The sequence below is a fragment of the Polypterus senegalus genome, chromosome 10 (assembly GCF_016835505.1).
Source record: "Polypterus senegalus isolate Bchr_013 chromosome 10, ASM1683550v1, whole genome shotgun sequence".
Taxonomy (NCBI): Eukaryota; Metazoa; Chordata; class Cladistia; order Polypteriformes; family Polypteridae; genus Polypterus; species Polypterus senegalus.
In genome coordinates, this window is record NC_053163.1 from 68184386 (window position 1) to 68211943 (window position 27558).

General features: G+C 40.2%; 1 protein-coding gene across 1 annotated transcript in view; it reads left to right on the forward strand.

The window, feature by feature from the left end:
* The first annotated feature begins 12025 nt into the window (after positions 1–12025).
* LOC120537175 (calnexin-like) overlaps positions 12026–27558 on the forward strand; it is a 53584-nt gene continuing 38051 nt past the window's right edge. Inside the window, exons 1-8 of the mRNA XM_039765914.1 lie at positions 12026–12113; positions 12202–12285; positions 12424–12482; positions 14481–14554; positions 14639–14700; positions 14829–14970; positions 17487–17568; positions 22411–22603. Coding sequence (XP_039621848.1) covers positions 12426–12482; positions 14481–14554; positions 14639–14700; positions 14829–14970; positions 17487–17568; positions 22411–22603 — 610 coding nt within the window. The 5' untranslated portion in view covers positions 12026–12113; positions 12202–12285; positions 12424–12425. The remainder of the gene's footprint in view (positions 12114–12201; positions 12286–12423; positions 12483–14480; positions 14555–14638; positions 14701–14828; positions 14971–17486; positions 17569–22410; positions 22604–27558) is intronic.

Genomic DNA, 27558 nt, shown 5'->3' on the forward strand with positions numbered 1-27558 from the left:
AATGATTTATGTGCTGTAAATGAGTAGATGTTTAAAGATTAAGCACCATTAATTCCAAAGAAAGTTTCCTTAATGGCAAGAATTCCTCGGTGGCCAGGAAAGGTAATGAATATATTTAAAAAGGACTTTAATGCAACGCAAACCTTCCTGATTTCACGGCACACTGTAGCTTTGCTTAAATGTTCAGCATCCCCCACACTGTACAGAAATGAACCACTGGCAAAATAACGCAAAGCGATACACAAAGACTGTGCAACCGTAAGGGCTTTAGAGCGACGTGTGTTTTTAGAAATGTAAGGTTCCAATAACTGACACAAATATGCAATACTGTGTCTACTAAATCTATAGCGCTCATATAAATAATCATCCGCAAAATGCAACGGATCTATCCTGGGCCGAAGTAATTGTGGAACCTGTTGCCTTAAAGCTCTACGAATGAGCCTCGCTCCCTCATCAACTGGATTATGAATAAATGGGCACACCATGGTTATTCATGTAAAAGCCTTCAATGCACTCCTTGTCATTTTATACTTTCTAAGTAATTAGAATCGTCTGCATGTAATCTGTAATAATTTTATATTGGAGGGTCGATGTGTGCGAGAGAGGGAGTGAACAGCAGCAGAATAATCCCAGCCCCGCAGAATGTCGTGCTGTGACATCACATGGCTTGTCCAATCATATTCATCAAGCTAAGCTAAGCTTCACAACTAACCTGCCACGGAGCAGGCTTGTCCAAGAGCATATGTTGGCATAGTAATTAAGCGGAGCTTCAGGTTAGCCTCGTTCATGGAAACGAATTTCGAGAAATTAAGCCGGGATTATCGAAATAAAACTGGATTTTGAGGTTAGCTCGCTTCATGGAACAGCCCCCTGGACTGTATCTGCATGATGTTATATATTGTGCTGCTGCTACATGATTGGCTGATTAGATAATTGCATAGATTGCAGATGTACCAACTTTATTTAGTTTATTTTTATTGTTAGTTTCCGCCCTGGCCATAGCACTGAAACAGCCCTGGTCAGGGTCACCAATGATCTTCTGATAACAGCAGATACTAGTTCCCCTTCTTTACTCATCCTCCTTGACCTGACAGCTGCTTTTGACACAATAGACCACAACATTCTCCTTCACCGCCTGATATACACCATTGGACTCTCTGGAAATGTTCACAATTGGTTCACATCTTACCTGACCGGCAGAACTGAGCATGTCGCCCTGGGCAGCGCAAAATCTCATACCCACAGCGTCACCTGTGGTGTCCCACAGGGCTCTGTGCTAGGCCCCAACCTTTTTACCATCTACATGCTCCCTCTTGGAAATGTCATTAGCAGACATGGTCTGTCTTTCCACTGCTATGCTGATGACACTCAGCTTTACCTCAGGACTACCCCCACTTCCTCTACTGCTCCTGTGCCAATATCTACATTGACTACCTGCCTGGAGGAGATAAAGGCACGGATGAGGCTCAGTTTTCTTCAGCTAAACAGATCCAAAACAAAAGCCATCTTAGTTTGCACATCACACCATCTCTGCTCTTCTACCATCACCAGTATAACTTTCGCTGGCCAAAACATTCCCCTTTCCACATCTGTCACCAATTTGAGTGTTAAAATGGACCCTCAACTCACCTTTGACACCCACATCAAACACCTCTGTAAGTCTTCCTTCTACCACCTCAAGAATATCGCTAAACTCCGACCAACTCTCACCCTGGAAGATGCAGAGAAGCTCGTCCATGCCTTTGTCTGCTCCAGGCTGGATTACTGTAATGCGCTCCTCATCGTGATTCCTGGCAAGAGTATTCAGAGACCCCAGTATATTCAGAATTGCGCTGCCAGGATCCTGATGAGGGTGCGAAAGCATGACCATATCACCCCAATCCTGAAAACCCTTCACTGGCTCCCTGTCTCACTCAGAATAGAGTATAAGGTCGTTCTCCTCACCCATCAGTGCATCTATGGACATGCCCCCCTTTTACTTACAGGAACTCCTTACCTCTCATACCTCCTCACGCACCCTCCGCTCTGTACACACAAACACTCTCCAAGTCCCTAGAACCAAGCTTCGCAGTATGGGTGATGGGGCTTTTTCATCTGTGGCACAGAGACTGTGGAATGCCCTCCCTGACTACCTGAGAGCCCCACAGTCGACTGAGGTTTTTAAACGGAATCTAAAAGCTCATCTTTTTAGAAAGATATTTTGTTAAAGCATACATAGATTTTCTTGTTTTATTATTTTTGTGTTTACTCTGTAGCACTTTGAGATTTCTAAAATATGAAGTGTAATATAAATCAAAACTTATTATTATTATTATGTATGTGTGTGTTCCTAATTGCTGTGTGTGTATGTATTTGTGCATATATACGGTAATTAGCTGTCATGAGGTTTCTGAAGGTATTCATGTGGTTGGTGGTTCCAAGCCTCTTGCAGAACTTGCCACAGTTTCACTGCCTACTTTGCCTTAGTTGCTTCTTTCTCCACTGTCTTGATGTTGAGATCAGGAGACCATACCATCTGTTGCAGGATTCCCTGGTCATCTTTTCACTAGAGAGAGTTCTTTTATGGTTTGCAGTATGCATTTGGTTTCATTAATCAAATGTCATGCTGCAGATTGAAGCTGGGAATGATCAAGCACTTCCCTGGTGGTACTGCATGATGGGTAAAAATCAGCCCACAGTTCTCATCAGTGAGGGACCATCAGTTTTGTTTAACTCACAAGCTTAGTTTGCAGGAATGCAACCCCATGGCCTGTAAAGCTTCCACTGCTGTACTTCACTGTCACCTGCAGACACTCATCCATGTATAGTTCTTCAGGTCTTTGGCAAACAATTACCTTCTGTTAGAGCTGAACATTTCAAATTTTGAATCGTCGGGCAAGAGCATCTGCTGCCATTTTTCTGCACCCCAGTCCTTGGCCCTCATGTATAAATGCCTTGCATAGAATTCACACCAAAACATGGTGTTGGGACAAAACTGAAAATGCGCATACCCACAAAAAAAATCCAGATGCTTAAAACTGTGCATTCTCCAAATTCCATTCACTTCCCCTTTATAAATCCCAATGAACGTGAAATTTAAAGCATGTGCATTCGCCTACAGCTCTGCCCGACTCCTTCTTGAATTGTTGCATATTTGACTATACAAATCAATATAAATAGCCCCTTCCATTCTGTTTTGTTAAAAGTCAATGGCAACTGCACATGGAAAAAAGAATCTCAGTGAGTGTGAAGTGGAGGCAAGAAAAAAACATACTATGTGTTGGCTTAAGCAGTGGTATAAGCAACAAACTGAAACTGATGGAGTCATACAGCATGGGGGAGACATTCAAAAGTTCAGAAAATTGTGCAGTGCCCAAAATAAAAAACGTGACCAGATGTCAAAGTCACTGTGAAAAGGTGAGTTGCAGCCCACCGTCTGTTTTTTGTTTCAAACACTGATCCCCGTGCCGCTGCCAAGTACACAAATCCACGCGGTGCTTTGAGGGGATTATTAAAGACTCCATCTGCTCCTTCCCTCTAGAGAACTTGATCCACTCCAGTTTGTATACTGTACAAACAGATCTACATATTCTGCACACCTGTTTGATCTATGTATCAGTATCAAGTGGAATTATGTTAGATTGTTTATAGACTGCAGCTCGGCCTTTAACACCATTGTCGTACACTTATAACCCACAAAGCTTAAAGACCTGGGACTGAACTTACCCCTTCTCTGACTGGGAGCTGGATTTTCTAACAGACAGGCCTTAGGTGTTGAGAGCAGGCAACTGTTTCTCCAACACTCACAAGTCAACACAATAGGAGTTCCACAAGGCTGTGTACTGAGTCCTCTGCTGTACTCCCTTTACACACACAATTGTGTGGCCAAGCACTGCTCCAACACCATTGGCAAGTTTGCTGATGACACAGTGGTCTTAGGTCTCACGTTCAGCAATGATGTGGAGGCCTATCTGGACAAGGCAGAGAACCTAGCAGTGTGGTGCCAGGCTCATAACTTCTCACTGAATGTCAGCAAGCCCAAGGAGCTAGTGGTGGATTTTAAGTGGAAGCAGCAGCAGCAGATCTACAGCCCCATCAGCATCAATGGAGTTTTTGTTGAGTGGGTGAGCAGCTTCAGATACCTGGGTGTGTAGATCACCGAGGACCTAACATGGACCCAGCAGACACAAACTTAGATCACAAAAGCAAGACCGCACCTTTATCACTTGAGGTGGCTGAGGAAATTCAAGGTCTCTCCACCTATTATGAAAACTTTTTACACCAGCACCACAGAGAGATTCCTAAAACAGAGCTGCACATCATGGTTTGGGAACTGCTCAGTCCCGGATCGCAAAGCCCTGAAGACAGCAGTGCATTCAACAGAGCGCATCTTAAGGTAAGCACTGCTCTCTCTGCAGGATCTCCACACCAAGAACAGCAGAACCTGGGCAATTCAAATAATTATGGACTCTTCCTACCCCAGCAACAGACTGTTCAACCCACTCAAGTCAGACTAGCGGCGACGCTGCTTAATGCCAAAAACTGAAAGACTCAAGGAGCTTTTACCCTCGGGCCATCGGGATCCTGAACTCTGACATGCCAATAAACATTCAAACTTAAAACTCATTTTAACATACTGCACAGTCACTTTACACTCCAGTTAACTGAATTCTAATCTACGTAGTTTAAATTCATTTCATTTTGTTAGTTCTATTTAATTTAGTTAATGTTATTATTTATTCTATTGTGTTTTGCTTGCTTATGTTTTGCACAATCTTGGAGCAGGCTAGCTCTTTATTTCACTGAACGTTGTAGCTGTATAACTGTGTGTGACGACTAAAACTCTTGAATCTCAAACCTTGAACAGTTTGAGCTGCCCGTATATAATCCGCTACTGTGGCTGTTCGTTTGTCTGTCCAGGATTTTAAATCACCTGTCGCTCACAAACCGTTTCACCTATTGACCTGATGTTTGGTACACATATACTACGTGACGTCTACTATTCGCTTTTGGGTAATGAGTTTTATTACTCTTTTTATTTTTATTTTATTTTGTTGTAGAACACTTGGCAGTGTGCAGCAGGGTGGCTGTGTGGCGCACGCGTATGTGCATCATTCTCATTCCCTACCACCTTCTTGGTCACTTCCCCTACCTCTTCATATCTTTAATCATTCTTGAGGCAGATTGAATATTTAAGTACCAGCTTAAGTGAAAAATTAAGAAAAACGTACTTGCAACACAAAAACTAACTTAATCAGTTTTAACGCGAAAAGATGCCAATGAAAGAAGAGAAGCAGCGGGCCGCTAGGGTGGAGAAAAGAAGAGCTGCTCAGGAAGCGGCAAGCGCGTCGACCTCTGAGCAAATGAATGCTAAACGTACAGGGAAAGATGATGAAAGCTGGGAACACTCAAGTCAAGTGGATTCACTGCACGTTATCGTGCAGTATGCCGTTACTGGTATATGTATATATATATATATATATATATATATATACAGTATATATATATATATATATTATATATAATAGTTGTGTAAGCCCATACAGTAAAAAGTCCAGGGTCCTAGAAAGTATTGAAATCAACAGAAGAAAATGTAGAAAAAATGTAGAAATGTCAGACAATTGTAAGGAACTACTCTGGGCATCTCTCTCCTAGGAGGTTTCATTTTGCTGATGTGCTCACCTCGCTTCTGTATTAGCTGAAGAGTAAATTTCTTCAGAAGTTTTGTTTTGCCGACGTGCTGGCCTCGCTTCTGTATCCTCGGAGGTGGAGCCCTTACACTGACTCCACCTCTCACTTTTGGGTGGGACAGACACACACACACACACACACACATACACACTTCCACGCGTAGACGTTTATATACAAGATATAAATTTTGGCTGAGGTATGCAGTACCACTCTGTCTTGAGAGGGGGTGCTGTCAGTAATCTCTTCACCTGTTTCTGCCTCTACAGCTCTAAGAAGACACCCAGTGAGAGCAACTGATTCTGCTGTTAAACTGAAATAAACACGACGTTTAATTGTTGATAACATTTATTAGAGGCGCTCAGCAGCTTTCCTCGCTCCGTCTCGCCCCCGAACACACACACAAAAAAAAACTTGCACAAGCCCCTCACATAACTTCCGCCCCCCCTTCTCCCGGAAGCACATACGCTGGGTTAAATAGTGCAGGTGAGATGTGATATATTAACATCCGCCTCTTCCAGACCAGGTCCTATAAAGCTGGGCATTCGCAGAAGGTGGTGTCTTAGTTTGAGTCAAGCTTACCTAGAGGATGGAGCTCCACACGAAGCAAAGACATTACTAAAGAGAAGGCTACTGCCTGTATTTTCAGTTTTGAAAGAACTAAACAGAACTACCTGATTGGTGTCACAACATTTCATCCTTGAACCCGGGTTTCCCTTCCATTGGGTGACTAGCTATATATACATGTACAGTTGAAGTCAGTAGTTTGCATACACTTAAGGACAACTCTTCAAAAATCACTTTATAACTCCTCCATAGATTTTATACTAACAAACTATAAATTTTGCATAGCATTTTAAGACAATGCAACAGGTTGAAGCGATGTAAGAGACAGACACACCACCACTAAGAAAGGTAAGGAGGTCCAGGGATGACTGGGATGTCTGGTGATGAAGTGGAGCAGGCAGAACCCAGTCGGCATACGGCCATCCCTCTTAACTCCATCTCACCCACAGAACCCAACAAGGCTGCACAGAACTCTAGCACTCCAGGGAAGGTAATCTCCCATGTAAGTTCTCCCCAGTTTATGGGTGTCCTGGCCATGTAAAGGTTCTGGCTGTCTTCCACTATATATATCTCTCTATTATAAAAAAATTTTGGAAGGAGACACTTTCACGTCCCGTGAGATGGGACTTTGGGCCAAGAGATTTAACCACACCAGGGGCTGGAAATAAAACAAAGAGTAAATGACAAAGTAGAACGTTGTAAAGAATTCAAAAATGTTGGCGTGGTACACATGCAGAGCAGGTTAGAGATAATGGAAGTATGAAAATTTGAAAGTCTCAAAAAAAGGATAGTAAAGATCACATTAGCGCAAACAAATGGAAGTTATTACATGTTGAAATAATGGAACAGCAAAAAGAGATTGAATAAATTGTTTGGATTTAAACTTTAAGTTGGAGACTTGTAGATCGTCTAATTCATGTTGCCATCAGGGAAAAGTAGTGTTTCTTCCCAGTGAAGAGGCATATCTGCAAGAATGAAAAGATTTGCTATTTGGTGAAAGTAAAATCCTGCAAGAGAAAATTTCAAGCCCCGTGAGACAAGACCTTATGAAAAGAGATTTGTAAAAGTCACATCTAAAACATTTACAACCATGCACACAGTTCAATCATTTCTTTTTTGTGTGAATGCTATTGTCAGACACATTTCTTGTAGAGAGAAAGAAACAATATTCACTCACGGGCAGTTATATGTTGCGTTGTCACGATGTAATTCCAAATACAGACTCAAGATTCAATGTGATATTAATGAAAAGGTAAAAGTGAAAAGAGATCGAATATATGGACATACAGTAGGTGAAATGACAGAAGTATGTAGATATTGTTTGGCTTTAAACTTTAAGTCGGAGACTTGTAGATCATCTATTCATGTTGTCATCAGGGAAAAGTAGTGTTTCTCCCCAATAAAGAGCCCTATCCGTGAGAATTAAAAGTTTTTTTGTTTGGTGAAAGTGAAATCCACTTACGCATGTGGCAGAGAACCAAAGTTGCTGGTGCGTAGCACTTGTGGGTCTTGCGGTTGGCGAATGAAGCCCCCTAGTACATATACATATACAATATACATATATAATGTACATATACAATTGCAAATAACAAAATCACAATAGTTAAATTCAGTAGCCCCAGTCCTTTATCTCTCTCTGCATCTTCCGAGCTTCTATCAATACTGTGAAGCAATGCATCATGTCATTTCATATGATTTTCTAACCCGCTTAATCCAGACCAGAGCTGTGGGGGATACCTGAGCTTATCCCAGCTAGCACAGCGTGCAACATAGAAAAGAACCCTGGGCAAGATGCTGTGGAAGAGAAAAAAATTGTATATTAGCATAAATAACAATTTAACATATATAGCCATAAAAGTAATTAAAAGCTTCTGAAACATTAGATTAAGCATAAATTAGAATGTCAAGCAAATAGTTAACTAAAAATTCAGTCATATAGCATTATTTTTTAAGCCTGAGGCAGAATTACTAATGTGGGAAAGGACAGGACAGGAATGACGCATAGAAACTGCCCGTACACCTGTGTGGACAAGATAGGAAGTTAAGAAAAAGGTGGTCCTGGTAGACATGTGAGAAACCAGCTGGACTGGAGAATCAGCAAAAAGACAGCAAAAGGCTTTTGCTATAAACAAGGTCAAAATGATGTAATGCATGAAAGTAAAATTAGTATATAATTAAGCACTAGCATAAATAAATATACATTATATTTAAATCAGCACAGAGATTAAGCCAAATCAAGCATGCCAAACAAATGATTAAATAAAGGCACATGCCGTATTTCTTTTAGTTAAAAGCTTATCTTTGGATACCAAATAAATAGCATGAAAGGCTTAGGAAAGGAAATGAGACAAGAAAGCCCAAAGATGGAAAAAGGAAGCATCTGCCCAACCAAAGACCAATCAAAAATAAGCGAAACAGGAACTAGAACAATGGACAGTAAGGACAGGTGCAGAATGAGCTAATTGAGCGAGGTCGGAGTGATAAGAAATTGTTATATAAACTTTGATTGCTGAACTGTTCGGGGCTCGGCTCAGTTTGGCCATGTTGGTTTGAGTCCGTGTTATTATTTGTGTTGTTTTATTGCAATAAAGCACTAAAACTCTGTTTGCCTATCCTGTGTCCTAATAGCCTTCAGGTACAAAGCCTTCTGGTGACAATGTTTTGCTACGACAATGCCAGTCCATCACAAGGTGAACACACGCACACCAAACACACACTAGAGCTGTCAGAACAAACATCATCATTCAAATGTAATTCAAATCAATATGAGGAAATTCTTATTCAAGGGCAAATGCTGACATTCAATTGCAAAACGGCAGTCCTTTATTTCAACTCACACTCATTTCCACTTTATGATACGCCAGACGGGCTATACTGCAATACGTTGGTATTTTGGATGCGTTTTACACATCACTTCCATGATCAGTATTTTTATAATTTGTAATTATTAATATACACTCACCTAAAGGATTATTAGGAACACCTGTTCAATTTCTCATTAATGCAATTATCTAATCAACCAATCACATGGCAGTTGCTTCAATGCATTTAGGGGCGTGGTCCTGGTCAAGACAATCTCCTGAACTCCAAACTGAATGTCAGAATGAGAAAGAAAGGTGATTTAAGCAATTTTGAGCGTGGCATGGTTGTTGGTGCCAGACGGGCCGGTCTGAGTATTTCACAATCTGCTCAGTTACTGGGATTTTCACGCACAACCATTTCTAGGGTTTACAAAGAATGGTGTGAAAAGGGAAAAACATCCAGTATGCGGCAGTCCTGTGGGCGAAAATGCCTTGTTGATGCTAGAGGTCAGAGGAGAATGGGCCGACTGATTCAAGCTGATAGAAGAGCAACTTTGACTGAAATAACCACTCATTACAACCGAGGTATGCAGCAAAGCATTTGTGAAGCCACAACACGCACAACCTTGAGGCGGATGGGCTACAACAGCAGAAGACCCCACCGGGTACCACTCATCTCCTCTACAAATAGGAAAAAGAGGCTACAATTTGCACAAGCTCACCAAAATTGGACAGTTGAAGACTGGAAAAATGTTGCCTGGTCTGATGAGTCTCGATTTCTGTTGAGACATTCAAATGGTAGAGTCAGAATTTGGCATAAACAGAATGAGAACATGGTTACCACTGTGCAGGCTGGTGGTGGTGGTGTAATGGTGTGGGGGATGTTTTCTTGGCACACTTTAGGCCCCTTAGTGCCAATTGGGCATCGTTTAAATGCCATGGGCTACCCGAGCATTGTTTCTGACCATGTCCATCCCTTCATGACCACCATGTACCCATCCTCTGATGGCTACTTCCAGCAGGATAATGCACCATGTCACAAAGCTCGAATCATTTCAAATTGGTTTCTTGAACATGACAATGAGTTCACTGTACTAAAATGGCCCCCACAGTCACCAGATCTTAACCCAATAGAGCATCTTTGGGATGTGGTGGAACTGGAGCTTCGTGCCCTGGATGTGCATCCCACAAATCTCCATCAACTGCAAAATGCTATCCTATCAATATGGGCCAACATTTCTAAAGAATGCTTTCAGCACCTTGTTGAATCAATGCCACGTAGAATTAAGGCAGTTCTGAAGGCGAAAGGGGGTCAAACACCGTATTAGTATGGTGTTCCTAATAATTCTTTAGGTGAGTGTATATCATCATTTGTAAATCAGACAGATTTTTCTACTGCACTGCTCTACTTTTTGATGATCAGTTGTACTGTACTATTAACAGATTCTAAACATGGCTCCAGCACCCTAAAAGTGATATCTTGCTTATGACCCTGTTCTGTTTCACTTGAGCATGAGATCTCCGATTTTCTGTTGTTTTACATTTAAACTGTTAGGCATTCACTGTAGCAAACCACAGCTGGTTTCCTTTCTCATTAAACATAAAGGTAAATAACTGTATTTCTGATTTTCCTTTTATTACTGCAACAGAATTAAAATTGTCACTTTAAGGACCATTTTCAGTGTCAGAAAGCTACATCAGTCATCACAAGTCTTTTGGCGGCAGCTGGCTTGTCACCTAATTCCAAAAACAAAGACAAAATGAAAAATAAATATCAAAGAAACCTGAAGCTTCAACCGTTATGGGTGTCTTATAGTTTTCGAGTTATCGGGGAGGAAAATTAAAGTTGCCTTGGGGCTGTGAAGCTTAAGCTTCATGACTTTTATAGTAGATCTGCCCTGGTTACGTGTATCATATTTCTGCTACACCAAAAAGAATCACATTGATTTACTCCTGCATGTTATTTCTTGGCACCCTGCAAGTTTGATCTACCTTCTAAAAAATGTTTTTTTAAACTATAACCTACTTTTTTTGTGATTACTTTTAAGATTTTGCTTTGTATTTTTTTTACTGAACAGAAGAATTTTGAAGTTGCTCTTAGTGCAAGTCATTGTCAAATAATAAATGTAATATGGAGGGATTACCAAAAGATCATTAAAATGCAACAATTAGAGTGGACTCACCATCCCTCAACTTATATAAAACATTGATGGGCACTGACTTCACATCTCCTGCTCCCATGGACCAGACTAGCACACAGTGGAGTGGACCGCTGGAAGAGTGGGCAGTGTGCGGGGGACTGAAGTAACACAGGGCTTTTAACGTCTTTCAGTAATCAATTCTGTATGGTTTTCGTACCTGGTATGTGACGTGTCACTTTCCATTTTTCTCTTCGATCATGCCACTTTCCATGTGAGCAAAAAAGCAAACAATGTTAATACTAATGAACCCTACAAAATACAATATGTATTTTAAACTATGCTCGAAGCATCATGAGGCGCTGGGAACAAGAAAAGTAGGGAAAATAGGGAATTTTAGTCAAACACTGCAAAACAAGCCCCCAACAAGTCAGGGCACCAGGCTAATGTCCTGGTAAGCCCCTTGCTAAATCTGGTCATGGGTATCAGGCTCTTCCTGGTGAAGAAGTCTCTCAGTTCTTTACTATTCAAAGCAAATAATGAAACAATGCCTCCTATGCAGGCCTCTTGCATCACTCTGGAGTTATTTGATTGGAAATGTGATCGGTATGCCTATCAGCACTCACATGGATCCTTAGATATCTGAGCTCACCAGGTGCTCACGTGTTCATCTTCACTTCACAAATCATAACACTGAGCATGCTTGGCTTGAGAGTCTGGTGCCAGGATCACATTAAGAAGTTTACATTTTAACCAAGTCATTGTATGAATCACTGATTTAGCACATTAATTATCCTCCCGAGTGGCCAACCATGTAATCCCAGCTGTATGCCAAGACCTTAATGCCCACCCATTTTAACTGCCCTGCAGGTGAAAGTTCACTTTTGAGCAGCTAGGCAAGGAAAAGGAAAGAGATCTAAGTGAGCTCGTTGTGTTTCAGGTAAGGCTCAGTTTTACGCGGCCCAACTGTTTGCTTTTCACTGCTTATGTTTTCCCTCAGTTATGTAAGGCAGGTGTCTTGTTTCCAGAAACCCATTGCTGTTTACACCTTCAGCAACGCCCAGAAAGCAGAACCTCGTGTCTGCCGTCAGCGTGGGCCGCTGCCTTGTCAGGTAGGTCAGGCATTGCTAATTCCTAAGGGGATGGAAAAAAAAGCCAGCGAGGAATTCCTGGAATATTTCAAAATCCTTGTATGAATGGCAAGCGGGAAAGTAAACTCATTTATTTTTCTTGTATCTTTTGTATTTAAGGCATGCTGTGGGTGACATTCTTACTGCTTTTGTGTGCCTCGCTGACCCGGCAGAAACAGGTTATTTTTATTATTGTTATTTATTATTATTGTTAACTTTATGTAATTGTTCTAAGATATTAAAATGCTAGGTATATAAAAAGTAACTGTTCTGCTCCCTCAATATTGTAACACTTTTATTGTTTACATCTTGTTGGGATTTGCTGCTCCTGTCACAAAGTTAAAATATTTTCTCAGCCCACCCAATCATTATTAGGGTTTTGGGGGACTGAAGCCTCCAGAATGTAAGACAGAACAAATCCTGTAAAGGAAGTCCAACCATCATGGTGAACAAACACACTCATGCAGGCCAATTCAAAGTCAACCATGAACTGAACTCACACCGCAAAGAGCCAGCCAAGTCCCAGCTTAGATTCTTTTTTTTCTGATTAGCATGAGTGCAACAAACACAAAGTTAAATTTTAAAACCTGAACCTGAACCTATGAAGGGTTAGCTGAAGCGTATAACACTTCGTCATAGTGCATCATTTTACTTATGTCTGACTTTCTACATATGATATAAACGTACAGCAATCTTTATTTTTTTAACAAAACTCTATGTTGAACACCAACTGAGTGCATCTCATTTTGCAAATATTAAAGTACATATTATATGTTTTATCGCATTATCAGCAACATGAAAGGTACCAAGTAAACTCTTAGGTTCTTCTCTCAATAGGGATAGGAAGAAATGACCAAAACATCCGTGTTAATATTATCTGTAACCTCTTATCCTGTCTCACTGTCCATATTATACCCCCATGGGCCTCTAATGGCAGGCTTCTTGCTGTCTAGGATGGTCTTTACTTTCACTCCTTCACTTTAACTCAGTTTACCACCAATAGAGGACTTTACAAAGTGTCCTCTTGACTCCTTAAGGGACTGCAGTTAGACAAGGAATGAACAATCCAGGTTCTTAGCTATGCTATGTAAAATGAATAAACAAGAGGGAGAAAATAAAGCCAGGCGGCATGGTGGCGCAGTGGGTGGTGCTGCTGCCTTGCAGTTAGGAGACCCGAGTTTGGTTCCCAGGTCCTCCCTGCGTGGAGTTTGCATGTTCTCCCCGTGTCTGCATGGATTTCCTCCGGGTGCTCCGGTTTCCTCCCACCGTCCAAAGACATGCAGGTTAGGTGCATTGGAGATCCTAAATTGTGTTTGGTGTGTGTGCACCCTGTGGTAGGCTGGCGCCCTGCCTGGGGTTTGTTTCCTGCCTTGCGCCCCTGTGTTGGCTGGGATTGGCTCCAGCCGACCCCCGTGACCCTGTAGTTAGGATATAGCAGGTTGGATAATGGATGGAGAAAATAAAGGGTTGAGGACCAACATACTGTACTCCCCATTTAAAGCAGAGGAAAAATTATAAAAAAGAAAAGTTCTGCTATTGAGGACATGGCATGCCCTTCCTGCCTCCTCTCAGGTTGATCAATACGTTTCATCAAAGCAGAACTCCATATTCTTCAGCCTTGGGTTCAATTTGAATACTGCCTGCCAGGAATCCTGTTTTTTAAATATCCTGTAGGACTGAAGGTGCAGGACCTCTGGGATCAAATCAGATGTGACGTCAGAATGTTGTGTTGTCCTGGCTCTAAGTGAAAGAAGAGAGTCCATTCTCTTAATGCTGGTACCGATGTTCTTACCTCAACAATACCTTGGGAATGCACCTGATTTACTTGCATGTGTCTGTATAACTTGAAGCCATCTATAATCTCATAGTATAATAGTATAGCAGTAATATAACTATAATCTTGTAGACACATCATTGCACATAATAAATCACTTTGAGAAGCTGGTGCGTCCTTTCATCTGCTTTTTGACTGTGGTGACAGCTGCTCTTACTGGTGCCACAAACGGTTTAGATAATCAGTTAGAACTTATGGTCTTATTCGGTTATCAGCAGATGCCTTTGTCAAATCATACATTCAGTTACAGATTTCCCTCAGTGTGATGAAGAGCTAAGAATAATGTTCAATAAAAACTTTTAAAGCACTGTGATGTTTAATAAATCTGAAATGCCTCTTCCAGATGGATGATGGTAGTCCCCATTTGTCTGATGACATCTACTTTCTTGAATCCTTTGAGTCTGGCTTCTTTGATGGGTAAGTATTCTTTATTTGAAATAAGCAATTTATACAAACCTTGTAGCGTGTCTTTTAGACAACCAACTGTGCTGCACTCCACAGGGATTGGGTTCGATCTGAGGCCAAAAAGGAGGAGAATGGAGAAATGATGTTAAAATATGAAGGTACTGTCATTCTTGTTCATTTTCTACAAAGCCTTTTATATGAACATTCGTTCTTTTTGATATCACAACTAATTTCAGTGCTGAGACTCCAACAACTACTTAATAACCTTGTGGTTGTTTAACTTCAGGAGAGTGGGCGATAGAATTACCACAGGATCGTCGGCTACCAAGAAATAATGGGCTGGTGTTGAAATCGCCAGCGAAGTTACATGCCATCGCTTCTTCAATGCGCCGAGTCTTTCACTTCAAGGATAAGCCGCTTATAGTGCAGTAAGTAAATCTTTTGGACATTTGGTGTATACATTCGATTCAATTAGATTATCTTTCTTAATCCCAAAAGGAAATTTAGAAGTATACAGCTGCAGAGACCTAAAAAAGCAAAGGTTCAGACTCACAGGACAAAAAATAAAACCACTCAATGAATATATGAATAAATGAATAATGTAATGTGATGGAACCAGGTGTGTCAGTGAACCCCAAACCCCTAAACACGATTACACCAAGTCCCTGGTTCAAATAAGGGAAGGTTTATTAAACAATTCCTCAACAAAATTACACAAACACAAACAGGCAAGTTTTCTCTCTCCACAATACATCTCTTTTAACCACTGCACTACCTTCCTCCAGTTGAGTGTTGCTCCATGTCCTCCCAGCTCTGACTCGCCATGGATAAGAGAGTGTGATCCCTTTTATTATGGAACCAGGAGTACTTCCGGTGCCAGGGCAATTACCCCAAAGGAAGTACTTCCGGGTCACACGGAATTACCATAAATTGGGGAGCACAACTCTCTACAGCACCCCATCTGACATCCATGGTACCCAGCAGGGCTGTATTGCTGTAGTTGTAGTTAGTACAAATGGTTGTGATGTACATTCTGTTGGCGTGACAAATGCTATGCATTTCATTACTACTTGCATTACAAAATGCATTGAAAATGGTGCCCTGCAAATGTTAACGCTGAAGTTTGCATTGATTACTTAGATATCAACCCAATTTAGATGGGTAGAACAGCTAATATAATATAATATAATATAATATAATATAATATAATATAATATAATATAATATAATATAATATGGTAAATTTCCATTCAATTGTTTGTTTTTGTAAATTAAAAAGTTTGAAAACCGCTGAGAGGCTGTGTCTTTGTTGACATCATTAGGTTAGGATGTGTTTATTAGGGTGTGTAAAGAGTTCTGTATTTGTCTGTTGTAAATAAGAGAGACAAAAAACAGAGAAGGTTTAGGGATCCACCACAAGTGGCTGGGTTTTTATAGGCGGTGTGAAGGAAGAGGCGGGTCCAAGAGGGAGGTGGCCGAAGTGAGGTCAGTAGGAGGGTGTGGTCTGGAGAGGGATGAGGAAGCTGGTTAGAGTTAAGTTCGTCTTGCCTTCTGGTGATCTGCAGAAAAGGCATTAGTGCACAACATCAACCACTGGCTCAGCATTTTACGCCCAGTTAAGCCCATCGACTACCTCCCAAGCGCATGTGGTGTGACGTTGTGTTTGTCATATCATTTAAACTCGGAGATTGAAACAAAGATAGCAGGACATATCTAGAGCCAGCAGATATTCACAGCCAATTTAATAAGCTGACAAAGCTGTATATTAAGCAGTAAATTACAACTATAGACAGTCAACAGCTAGCCATAGCTTATCATGATTCATCACTCCAGAGAACACAAGTCCACTGCTCCAGAGTCCAATGGTGGTGTGCTTTACCCCACTCTAGCCAACACTTGGCATTGCACATGATCTTAGGACTGTGTGCAGCTGCTTGGCCATGTAAACCAATTTCATGAAACTGTCAATGCATAGTTCAGTGCTAATGTTGCTTCCAAAAGCCGTTTGGTATTTTGTTGGGAGTGAATCAAAAGAGGAGATTTTTACGTGCAATGTGCTTCAGCACTTGGTGGTCCCACTCTGTAAGTTTTTACAGTCTATCACTTTGTGTCTGAGGTGTTGTTGCTTCTAGAAGCTTCCACTTCATAATAATAGCACTTATAGTTAATCAGAACAGACGTAGCAGAGCAGAAATATCAAATACTACTGACTTGTGACAAAGGTGGTATCTTATGACAGTACCAGGTTTAAGGTCTCTGAGCTCAACGGTATGACCCATTCCACTGCCAATGTTTGTCAATGGAGACTACATGGTTCTCTGCTTGATTTTATGCATCTGTTAACAATGTAACACCTGTGCTCAATACTTTGTTGGGGTGTCCACATACTTTTGGCCGTATACTAATTTAGTTTTGTCATTTTCCTAATGATGTGGAGAGAACCAGAAGGCTGTGAAACCTCACATGAGTCTGGAGAGAATGTGGACATCGCTCAGACTGTGGCCCTCTCACTTTGGCATTTGGTGTTTGTTAAACTGTAGGAACGCTTTTATGGAAATCCTGAAATTTCTGGAGCCATCATATACCAAATTAATGGCATTACTTTCTGTAAACCATGAGGTCACCCATTAATTTCATGATTAATGACATGCTGTTTGGAAGTACAGTAATCAAACTAGAAAAAAAAGAAGGAGCACTAGAGCAGTTTGGTCGTATCAATGTCTGAATTAACTTTATTAGTGAATAACTAAGAGCTGGCGAGGTAGCGGATCAACTCGGCCTCGCCCGATTTTCAAAGGTGGCTGCAGACCTACTGGGATTGGGGGTGAAAACTGAAGATAGATTAGGTCATCTTCAGTAAAACTGGATGTACTGACCATACATAAATCAAATGTGACTGTTCACAATATTCCTTCAGTTTTTCTTTGGTTTCACCTTCTTGCAGATATGAAGTCCACTTTCAGGATGGTGTTGACTGTGGAGGAGCATATATAAAACTCCTCTCTCACAGGGATGACCTTGATCTGGTAAGTCTTGGTTGTTGTTTTCTGTTCTTTTTTCAATGAGATGTCATTTAAGTGAAGGCTGCATAATGTATAACAGTTGCTTGTATGTGGTTAAGTGTGTTTTTTGTTTCTTTTTAAGCCTAATTTCATACCTCAGGTCAAGTTTATTGTCATACTACAATAAAATCTGAACTTTCATGTCTCCTCACAGCAGTTGTTGTTTTGGTGAAGTTTCATTTTATTGATGGAGGAAGGAAAATAAAATAGCAAAGCTAAAACAATTTACTACAGAAAAAATTGGCAGCTATACTGTATATTCTGAAACTAAGAAAACGAAAAATACTTTATTTACTGTTCTTGCATGCGTAAAATAATATGTCAGTTTATTAATTTTTGCTCTGTGCCCAGTGAATTTTTATTTCACCAGTTACTCAGAGTTTATGTTCATATTGATGAATAAAGCCAATAACAGCTGTATGCAACTGCATCACCATCTATATATGAAGGGTCTTTTTAGAAACAAAACTGAACTATTAGGATTAAATGTCTTCTAAGGACTTTCTATGTGTTCATTTAACAACAGCAACAACATTTATTTGTATAGCACCTACTCATACACAGAATGCTGGGCAAAGTGCTTTTACATCATTCGCCATTGGTTACTTAAAACACAGCATCATTATGTGGAATTTATTTCTATTTTTTTAGAGTTTTTCCTTGGCCTCTAGAAATAACTGAAGCTTCATATTTGGGGCCGTCACATATGTTTTTGAGTCTGATGCATTTTTAATAGTGTTATGGCTGGGTGCAGGATGGGTGAAGTTCCATCCATCCATCCATCCATTATCCAACCCATTATATCCTAACGAGAGGTCACAGGGGTCTGCTGGAGTGAATCCTAGCCAACACAAGGCGTAAGGTATGAACAAATCCCGGGCAGGGTGCCAGCCCACCGCAGGACACACACACACCAAGCACAAACTAGGGACGATTTAGGATCGCCAATACACCTAAACCTGCATGTATTTGGACTGTTCAAGGAAACCGGAGCACCTGAAGGAAACTCACGCATCCACTGGGAGAACATGCAAACTCCACACAGGCAGGACCAGGGAAGCGAACCCAGGTCTCCTTATTGCGCCACTGTGCCGCCGTATGACAGTTCCACAAAAGGGAAAATTTGGTGTGCCAACTAGATCATTCCATTTAAGAATTAGGTATACTTGCACTCCAAACATCAGGGCTGAAAGAAAATCAAAGTAATTGACTGGTTAGCCATGAGTTTAGGTCATTTTCTTAGGAGCTCCATCTGGCAGGTAGCTCTTGCCAAAAATGAAGCCTACTTCGATGAAGAGTGAACTGGAAGGGGCGGAGTTGGCTGCTCTCACCAGGCAGTTTCCGGGCACTGTGGAGAGAGACGGAGATGACAATGTTAGTGATAGCACCCCGTCTTGTCCTGGAGTGTTATCACATACCTTGACAGAGCCTGTAAGAAGATCCTCCGATGCGCATGTGTGACAGTGTTTAAAAGTAAATATGTTTCAGGCAGCATTGTCTTGTTTTCATTAAGCATTCCGCTATCTTGAACACCCATAGTTAGAGATGCATTCATGGGATGACCAATGTCGTTTTCTGAAAGCTGCATCATAAAAGTGGCAACTCACAATCCAGCAGCACTGAGTTTATCATCCAGGTTTGTGGATACATCCTAATATCTAGCGCTACTCATTAGTGCTAAAACATTATGTAATACAATATTTATAATCTGTTACTAATGCTTGCCTATTCCGTTTCTATTCTTGGTACTCATATGTGGCACTTGGTGCCACTGCTCTATTGCCAAGTTGGTTGCCTGCCTAAAGAAAAGTCATCTCTGATAAAGAAGTACTTATTATGTAGAAGGGTCCTTTCATCAGATTGGCCACCCTTGCGACTGACTCAGCTGTGCAATGGCCAGTAGGGAGGAGGCAGCTTGTTGGCCAAGATCTCCAGGGGCCTCATGTATAAATGGTGCGTACGCACAAAAATGTTGCATACGCCTGTTTCCATGTTCAAATTGCAATGTATAAATCCTAAACTTGACGTAAAGCCACACACATTTCCATGGTAGCTCCAACCCTGGCGTATGCAAGTTCTGCTCTCGGTTTTGCAGACTGGCGGCACTCAGCGTCAGAGCAATGCTACTGTTCCTCTGCGATTTATGTTTCTTTTTTTGATCCACATCCCTGACGCAGCTTTATAAATACACTGAAATTAACCACATATTGTTTATTAGTTTAATGCATCTGATTGTAATTAACCAGTAACAATATAATGGTCCACAGAATGGTCAAACTATTCCAAATACCATAGCTGCTTTAGTGTTTTTACTTTTACTGCACCTTCTTCTTCTTTCAGCTGCTCCTGTTAGGGGTTGCCACAGTGGATCATCTTTTTCCATATTACTCTCACTGCACCACTCGGAGTATTTATATCACTGTATCTGAGTGGAGAATCACAGATCTACAGTACAACAGCTGATCGGAAAGAGAATTATCGGTATACAGTATCAAGCACACACTGCCTCAGCCATGCTACCTGAACTGCTTTCATATGGTAAACGTTTCAGAGCCTTTCCTGTACAGACCTCGCGGTTCAGAAACAGTTTCGTCCCAAGAGCTTTAAATGCACTCAATCAGTCCATCAACTGTTCCTTGTAGACCTGTTTGTACTTATAAGTACAATTACCTCACTGTAAATTTGCGATACAGTTATAATATTGCACAACCTGAGCCACTTTATAAAGCGCATATTTACATATGATGACAATATCATTTTTAAGATGAAATAGAGCAAAATATGTTTATTATATTATACAGATAAAACTTTAACTTTATTTAAATAATCTATATATTATAATTAAACATGTGAGGACATGGTGCTGCAGTGCTGGCGAAGAGCTGGAGCTCCGTTCAAGGATTGTTCCTGCCTTGCGCTGTATTCTTGCTGGTGCTGGCGTGACACTGGAAGGATAGATGGTTAGAATAATTAAACATGTACTACGAAGATGTTTCAATGTTTCTTAAAGGTTCTGAAGAATCTGCGTTCTAAGCTTACAGATGGCTTAATGTCTATTAAAGAGCTGATTGTATGGTGATTGGGTATTTGGAGAAACAAAAGTAAGGACAGGAATTGGAGATTAGTATGTTTGAAAGAGACAGTACTGCTACAATAAAGTATTTCAGCGAAGGTCGCACATGGTGCAGCAAGCATCTTGCGTGAGGCAGGAACAAACTCTGGACTGGGCACCAGCTCGTCACTGTCACTGCGGCACGGTGTTCCCATGTATAATAACATGCTTTAACTCCTATCATCATGAAAATAATATCAAGTATACATCTCAGTATTTTAATTATTCAGAGAGCTGTAATATCCCAAATGTAATGGATTCTGTGTCCTGTCAGAGGAAGAGAAAGCCTGGAAGCACGTAGTGATTCACACACATAGAGCACATAGAAGATCAAACACAAAACAAAGCAATTAATGTGCTACTTTAGTTATGATGGGATTTGAGAAACTAGTAATTTAAACGATTTTAAGATGAAGTTTATGATGTTCTACTTTAATGACAAAATAAAGTATGTGATTAAAGTGGAAATTTCGAGATTAAAGTTGACATTTCGTGCTTTTTTCCCACTGTGTGCCTTCATATGTGTGCCTTTAAGCTTTCATATCACACTCAGATGGTGGGCTACGACTCGCCTTTTCACGGCGACTTTGATATGTGACAACTTCTTTTTTATTTCGGGCACTGTGTGACTTTGTGAACTTGAGCTTTCAAGTTTCTCTGACACTCTATGTCACTCGATCGACTTCCTTTTGTTGTTTATACCACTGTTTAAACTAACAAATAGTCAGTTTTTCCTTGCCTCCATTCGGTATTCACTGAACTTCTTGTATTTTCCCTCGTGCTTTTGCCATTGCCTTTTCACAGAACACTGAGCTTAAGGGCTATTTATATTGATTTGCATATTCAAAGAGGCGTAATTCTCAGAGGAGTTGGGGTGGGACAGCAGGCGGGTGCATGTGTGTTACTTTTCACGCTGACCGGGATTTATGGAGCAAAAGGACGTGGAAGTTGGCGTTTGCACAGATTTATGCATCTGGATTTTTTTGTGCGTAAGCACATTTCTGCTTTTGTCCTTACGCCATGTTATAGTGCGAATTCTACACACAGCATTATGCATGAGGCCCCAGGACTGTGGGCAAATCTGAATCCTGACATATTTTATAATCTGCTCTTGTGTTTTGCCTTTTAGTTTGTACTATTGTATTGTATTCCTGAGATGGCAGTGATAGATTGGCCATCTAACTCTGTGAAGAGGATCACTTGTGTTCTGTTTTGCTTGTTGTATTTACCTCATTTTTTGCCACCAATTGCATACCCAAACTACCTAAATTGCCCTTCCCAAGATTTCTTCATTTTTTTCCCTAGAAGGCCTTTTTTTGGGAGTTTTTTGTCCTTAGGGAGTCAAGACTGGGAGGCTGTCAATAAAACAGGGCCTGCTAGACCCCATTGCAGCATTCCTTGTGTGATTTTAGGTATTACAAAAATTAGGTTGTTGTCAAGTGGGCATTTTCAATATCTTTTGGACTTGAATTATTTTCCAACGAGGAAATCCAAAACTGCCAAGCATTTTTTGTTCCAGGTTCAATTCTTAAATGAGTTTCATTGAATTACATTTTTAATAATCTAAAAAGTTCTCTTAGCCCTGCTTAATCAGATTCCACCACAACCTCGACCAGAACACACAACGGACAAATGAAATGATGTCTTCCATGACAATACAAGTACAGTAACAGCATATGGTATTCTCATTCCAGACTCAATTCCATGATAAGACTCCATTCTCCATCATGTTTGGACCAGACAGGTGTGGTAAGGATTATAAAATGCATTTCATCTTCCGGCACAGAAATCCATTCACTGGCCTGTATGAGGAGAAACATGCCAAGAAACCAAGTGCTGACCTGAACGAGTACTTCACTAGCCAGCAGAGCCACTTGTATTCACTTGGTAAGTTATTGAAGGTGGCAAACATCTTTGGAGATTAAATGAGCAAGAGTGTATGTGCTGTAAAAATGGAGGAAAGTACAGGGAAATATACAATCAATTGTGAAATAAACAGATTCAATATAAGTTAATTTGGTAGAGATAGACTAAAGCAAAACACAGCAAATTGCAGAGACTTTTTTTTTACAGCTGTGAAAATGTTTGACTTATACTAGACCAGGATGCATCCTTTTTAAAACCAACTTTTCAAATGAAAAAGTTCAAATCAAAATAGAGGTGAGCACGGACCTTGTTGATGACGTGCTCCTAACAATAAATGAAACTGAAAGTACTGTGAAGTCCTTTTCCCTTTATCATATTCTGTCTAACTCTGGTAGCTTTTAGTCAGGCAAGATGACCATGCAGACTCAATCCTCCCATATTTGTAAATCCTGGCCTAGAGAGGGCCGGACTGTCACAGCCTGTCAGGGTGGCACTAAGCCTACTACTCTCCTGGCGGTCACTCAGAGCTGTGAAGTAAGCAGAAGATACTGTTAGCGGCCCCTGTCCCTTCTCGATCTGTGGTCATGTTTTTGGACTTAACAGAAGATCTGTAAGCACATGTTTGTGACAATATGTTGGTATTTTGGAAAGTGGCATGTATTGTGCCTGGTGATATGCATGAATTTATTTTCTAAAACAGCTTACAGATCTCAATTGCAGTGACCTTGGATCAGGGGCAACTCCATAAGATTTTTAGTGGGTTCGTCAGGTAGGACCAGTTGTTGTGGCACACTTAAAGTCTAGAGCATAGGCAAATTACAAGGTATAACTGTTTTTAAAAGAATAGCAGGATTACGTAATATCAATATTATACAGGATGGTTCAGATCTAATTATGCAGATCCAGATCATCTGGATGACTCTGATTTATGCGGGGACGATTCCAGTTCGATGCGAAGATGATTCTTCATGTCATCAGTTCGCACACTTCTTGATGGTCTGGGATTTTTCGGCTGATTTTCTATGTAATAAACTTAATAAGTTATAGCATAATGATAATTGCATAATTAGATCTGGACCACCCTATACTAAAGATGGCAGAAATCAAATGATTCATGGGCTTATTTAAAAGCAATTTGCAAAATTCCAATTTAAAGGAATCATCTGCAGTAGCCTACTACTGATGAACAGTGTACCTAATAATTATAATATGACAGGGGTGTGTATTCTGTAAATCTGAAAAATATATTTGATCTCTTTTTGCTGTTCCGTTATTTCACCGAGTAATAAATTCCATTTGTTTGCGCTAATGCGATCTTTACTATCATTTTTGTGAGACTTTTGAATTTTAATACTTTCATTATCTTTAACCAGCTTTACATGTGTATTGTGCCAATGTTTTTGAACCTCTATACGATGTTCTACTTTGTCATCTACTCTTTGTCTTTTATTTCTGGCCCCAGTCGTGGTTAAATCTCTTGGCACAAAGTCTTGTCTTACGGGATGTGAAAGGATCTCTCTGAAAAAGTCACATCTCTTCCCAGGTTAAAAAGTCTCGTCTTATACCAGGATTTTTTTTTATTATAATAGAGAGACATGGTGACTCATCACAAACAAATCAGTGCCCCAATAGTTTAAGAAATACAGCCGAACAAATTACTGGAGGGAGATCACAGTCATACTGCGACCAGTGCCTTGAAAGTCTCTGTCCCAGTCAGTTTATAACATTTTTTTATAGGGTGCAAACTGTAGTGGCTAGTTGGGTGGCCAGTGTTTATTATATGGTAGCTGTGGTGACCTTTTGCCATGCCTTGGAGTTGTCATTGCCTTGAATGTAAAAAGGTCCTGTCCAAAAGAAAATTATTATTAGTAAGGACCAGGGGCCTCATGTATAAACGGTGCGTACGCACAGAAATGTTGCATAAGAACTTTTCCACGTTCAAATCGCGATGTATAAAACCTACACTTGGCGTAAAGCCACGCACTTTTCCACGGTACCTCATGCCTTGTCGTACGCAAGTTCTCCGCTCGGTTTTGCAAACTGGCGGCACCCAGCGTCAAAGCAATGGTACTGTTCTTGTGTGATTACTCTTTATTTTCATGACGCGGCTTTATAAATACACCGAAACTAACCGCATATTGTTTATTAGTGTAATGCATCTGATTGTAATTAACTCGTAACAATATAATGATCCAGGGAACAGCCATAGTATTCCAAATGCCATAACTGCTTTAGCGTTGCTCACTTCTCCTTCTCCTTCTTCTTCTTTCAGCTCCTCCCGTTAGGAGTTGCCACAGCGGATCATCTTTTTCCATATTACTCTCACTGCACGACTCGGAGTATTTATATCACTGTATCTGAGTGTGAATCACAGCAGCAGGTGATCGGAAAGAGAATTATTGGTATACAGTATCAAACACACGCTGTCTCAGCCACTGCAAAATGTTTTAAAGCCTTTCCTGTACAGACCTCACGGTTCAGAAACAGTTTAATCCCAAGAACTTTAAATGCACTCAATCAATTGCTCCTTGTAGAACTGTTGGTACTTATAAGTACAATCATCCCACTATAAACTTGCACTACAGTTATAATATCTCACAACCTGAGCCACTTTATTAAGCGCGTATTTACATATGATGACGATATCATTTTTAAGGTGAAATGCAGCAAAATATGTTTGTTAAATTATACACATAAAACTTTAACTTCATTTAAATAATCTATATTCTTCACTGGGAGTGTCGTGAAGGATAGAATAATTAAACATGTACTACAAAGATGTATGGCGATCAGTTACTTGGGGAAAGAAAAGCACTCTTGGGGCGGCCATGCCAATATATATTGAATATAAAACAGAAAGAGAAAATAACAACACAGCTAAAAACGCAGCGACAAATTTCGACAAAAGATAAATGCTTGTCATGAGCACGAGGCTCATGAAACACATGTTTAATAACGTGCTTTAGCTCCTATCATCATGAAAATGACATCACGTATACATCTCAGTATTTTAGTTATTCAGAGAGCTGTAATATCACAAATGTAATGGACTCTGTGTCCAGTTGGAGGAAGAGAGCTGGTTTAAGAAGCAAGTAGTGATTCACACACATAGATCACATACGAGTAGAAGATCAAATACAAAACAAAGCATTTAACGTGCTACTTTAATTACGATGTGATTTGAGAAACTGGTTAATTAAACGATTTTAAGATAAAGTTTATAATGTTCTACTAAATGACAAAATAAACTACGAGATTAAAGTGGAAATGTCGAGATTAAAGTTGACATTTCGTGCTTTTTCTCCACCGTGTGCCTTTTTTCTCTGTACCCTAATAAGCTTTCATATGACACTCAGACAGTGGGCTTACAACTCTTCTTTCCACGGCGACTTTGATATGTGACTTCTTTTTTATTTCCGGCACTGTGCGATTTTGTGAATGTGAGCTTTCAAGTTTCTCCAACACGCTATGTCACTCGATCAACTTCATTTTGTTGATTATACCACGGTTTATTTGAACAAATAGTATGTTTTTCCTTTGCCTCCACTTGGTATTCGCTGAAATTCTTATATTTTCCCCGTGCTTTTCCCATTGTCTTTTCACAGAAGGCTGCGCTTAAGGGCGATTTATATTGATTTGCATATTCAAATAGGCGTAATTCTGGGAGGATTTGGGGCGTTACAAAATGCGCGTGCACGAGTGTTAGTTTTCACGCTGATCGGGATTTATGTAGCGGAAGAACGTGGAAGTTGGAGTACGCACAGATTCCTGCATCTGGATTTTTCTGTGCGTAAACACATTTCGGCTTTTGTGCTTACGCCATGTTATAGTGCGAGTTCTACGCACGGCGTTATACATGAGGCCCCAGGAGATGAAAGGATTTCAAGGGCAAAAAAAATTAATTAAGTATAATTGTTAAGACAAGCAAAGTTCAAAGTCAAAAAAATGTTAAAAGATAGATAGATAGATAGATAGATAGATAGATAGATAGATAGATAGATAGATAGATAGATAGATAGATAGATACTTTATTAAAAGGCAAAAATCCTTAGTCAAAAAGAAAAAAGAAACATCCTAACAGTTGCTACAATTCTTTTTCGTAACTAAGCTAATCTGAACATTCTCAGAGTGTTTTGGTTTTAATCTTAAAACTTGGATGCTGAGTATTGTGCACTGTCATCATTTCAAATGACATCACGGTGACATCACAAGACCCTCTCACATGATGCTATGCATCACGCCCATGTGACTGGTAGTTGACATCGTTACCATAAACAGTACGGCCATCAAAGCAACCAGACAAAGGTAGTGATTGTGTAAATAAAATGGTGTCAAGTTGACATGAAAGGAACATAAACATGAATAATAGCAATAGTGACCGGCAGCCTGGTCACACAATGGGAAAATTTGGGCTACGATCCCAGTAATCCCGTTTACTTCTCAACTCTGAAAAAGGGAAAATAATGGCAACAGAAACAACCCTGACAGCAAAACAACTCAGACTTCTGTTGGTATGACACATTCAATGCATTTTATTACTACAAATGTTTGTGATGTGCCATTTGTTGATACCAACTGACATTATAGTTTCCTTTATTATTGCTTAAAACTGGATAATATGTTAAATTTATATATTTATTATTTTATATAATAAAAGTTAATCAGTGTTGCTATGGTAGGTTTACAAATGGTAACAAAGAAAACTCTCATAGATTTGTGCCAAAACTACATACAGTGAATAATAAAAAAATATCTTAAATATGCACACTGTGAGATGTGAATTACAGATAAAAAGGCAAACAAAAAATCCATCCTTCAACCCCTGTCAAATTGCCACCCCAAATCAAAAGCTTTAATGACTGAGTTTGAAAAGAAAGCACTTCAGATTGAATTAAAAATCTCAGATACAGTACGTCTCCCAGCTGGAAAGTGCACCCTAGTTAAAAAACAATAAATAATTAAAATCAAGGAAACAA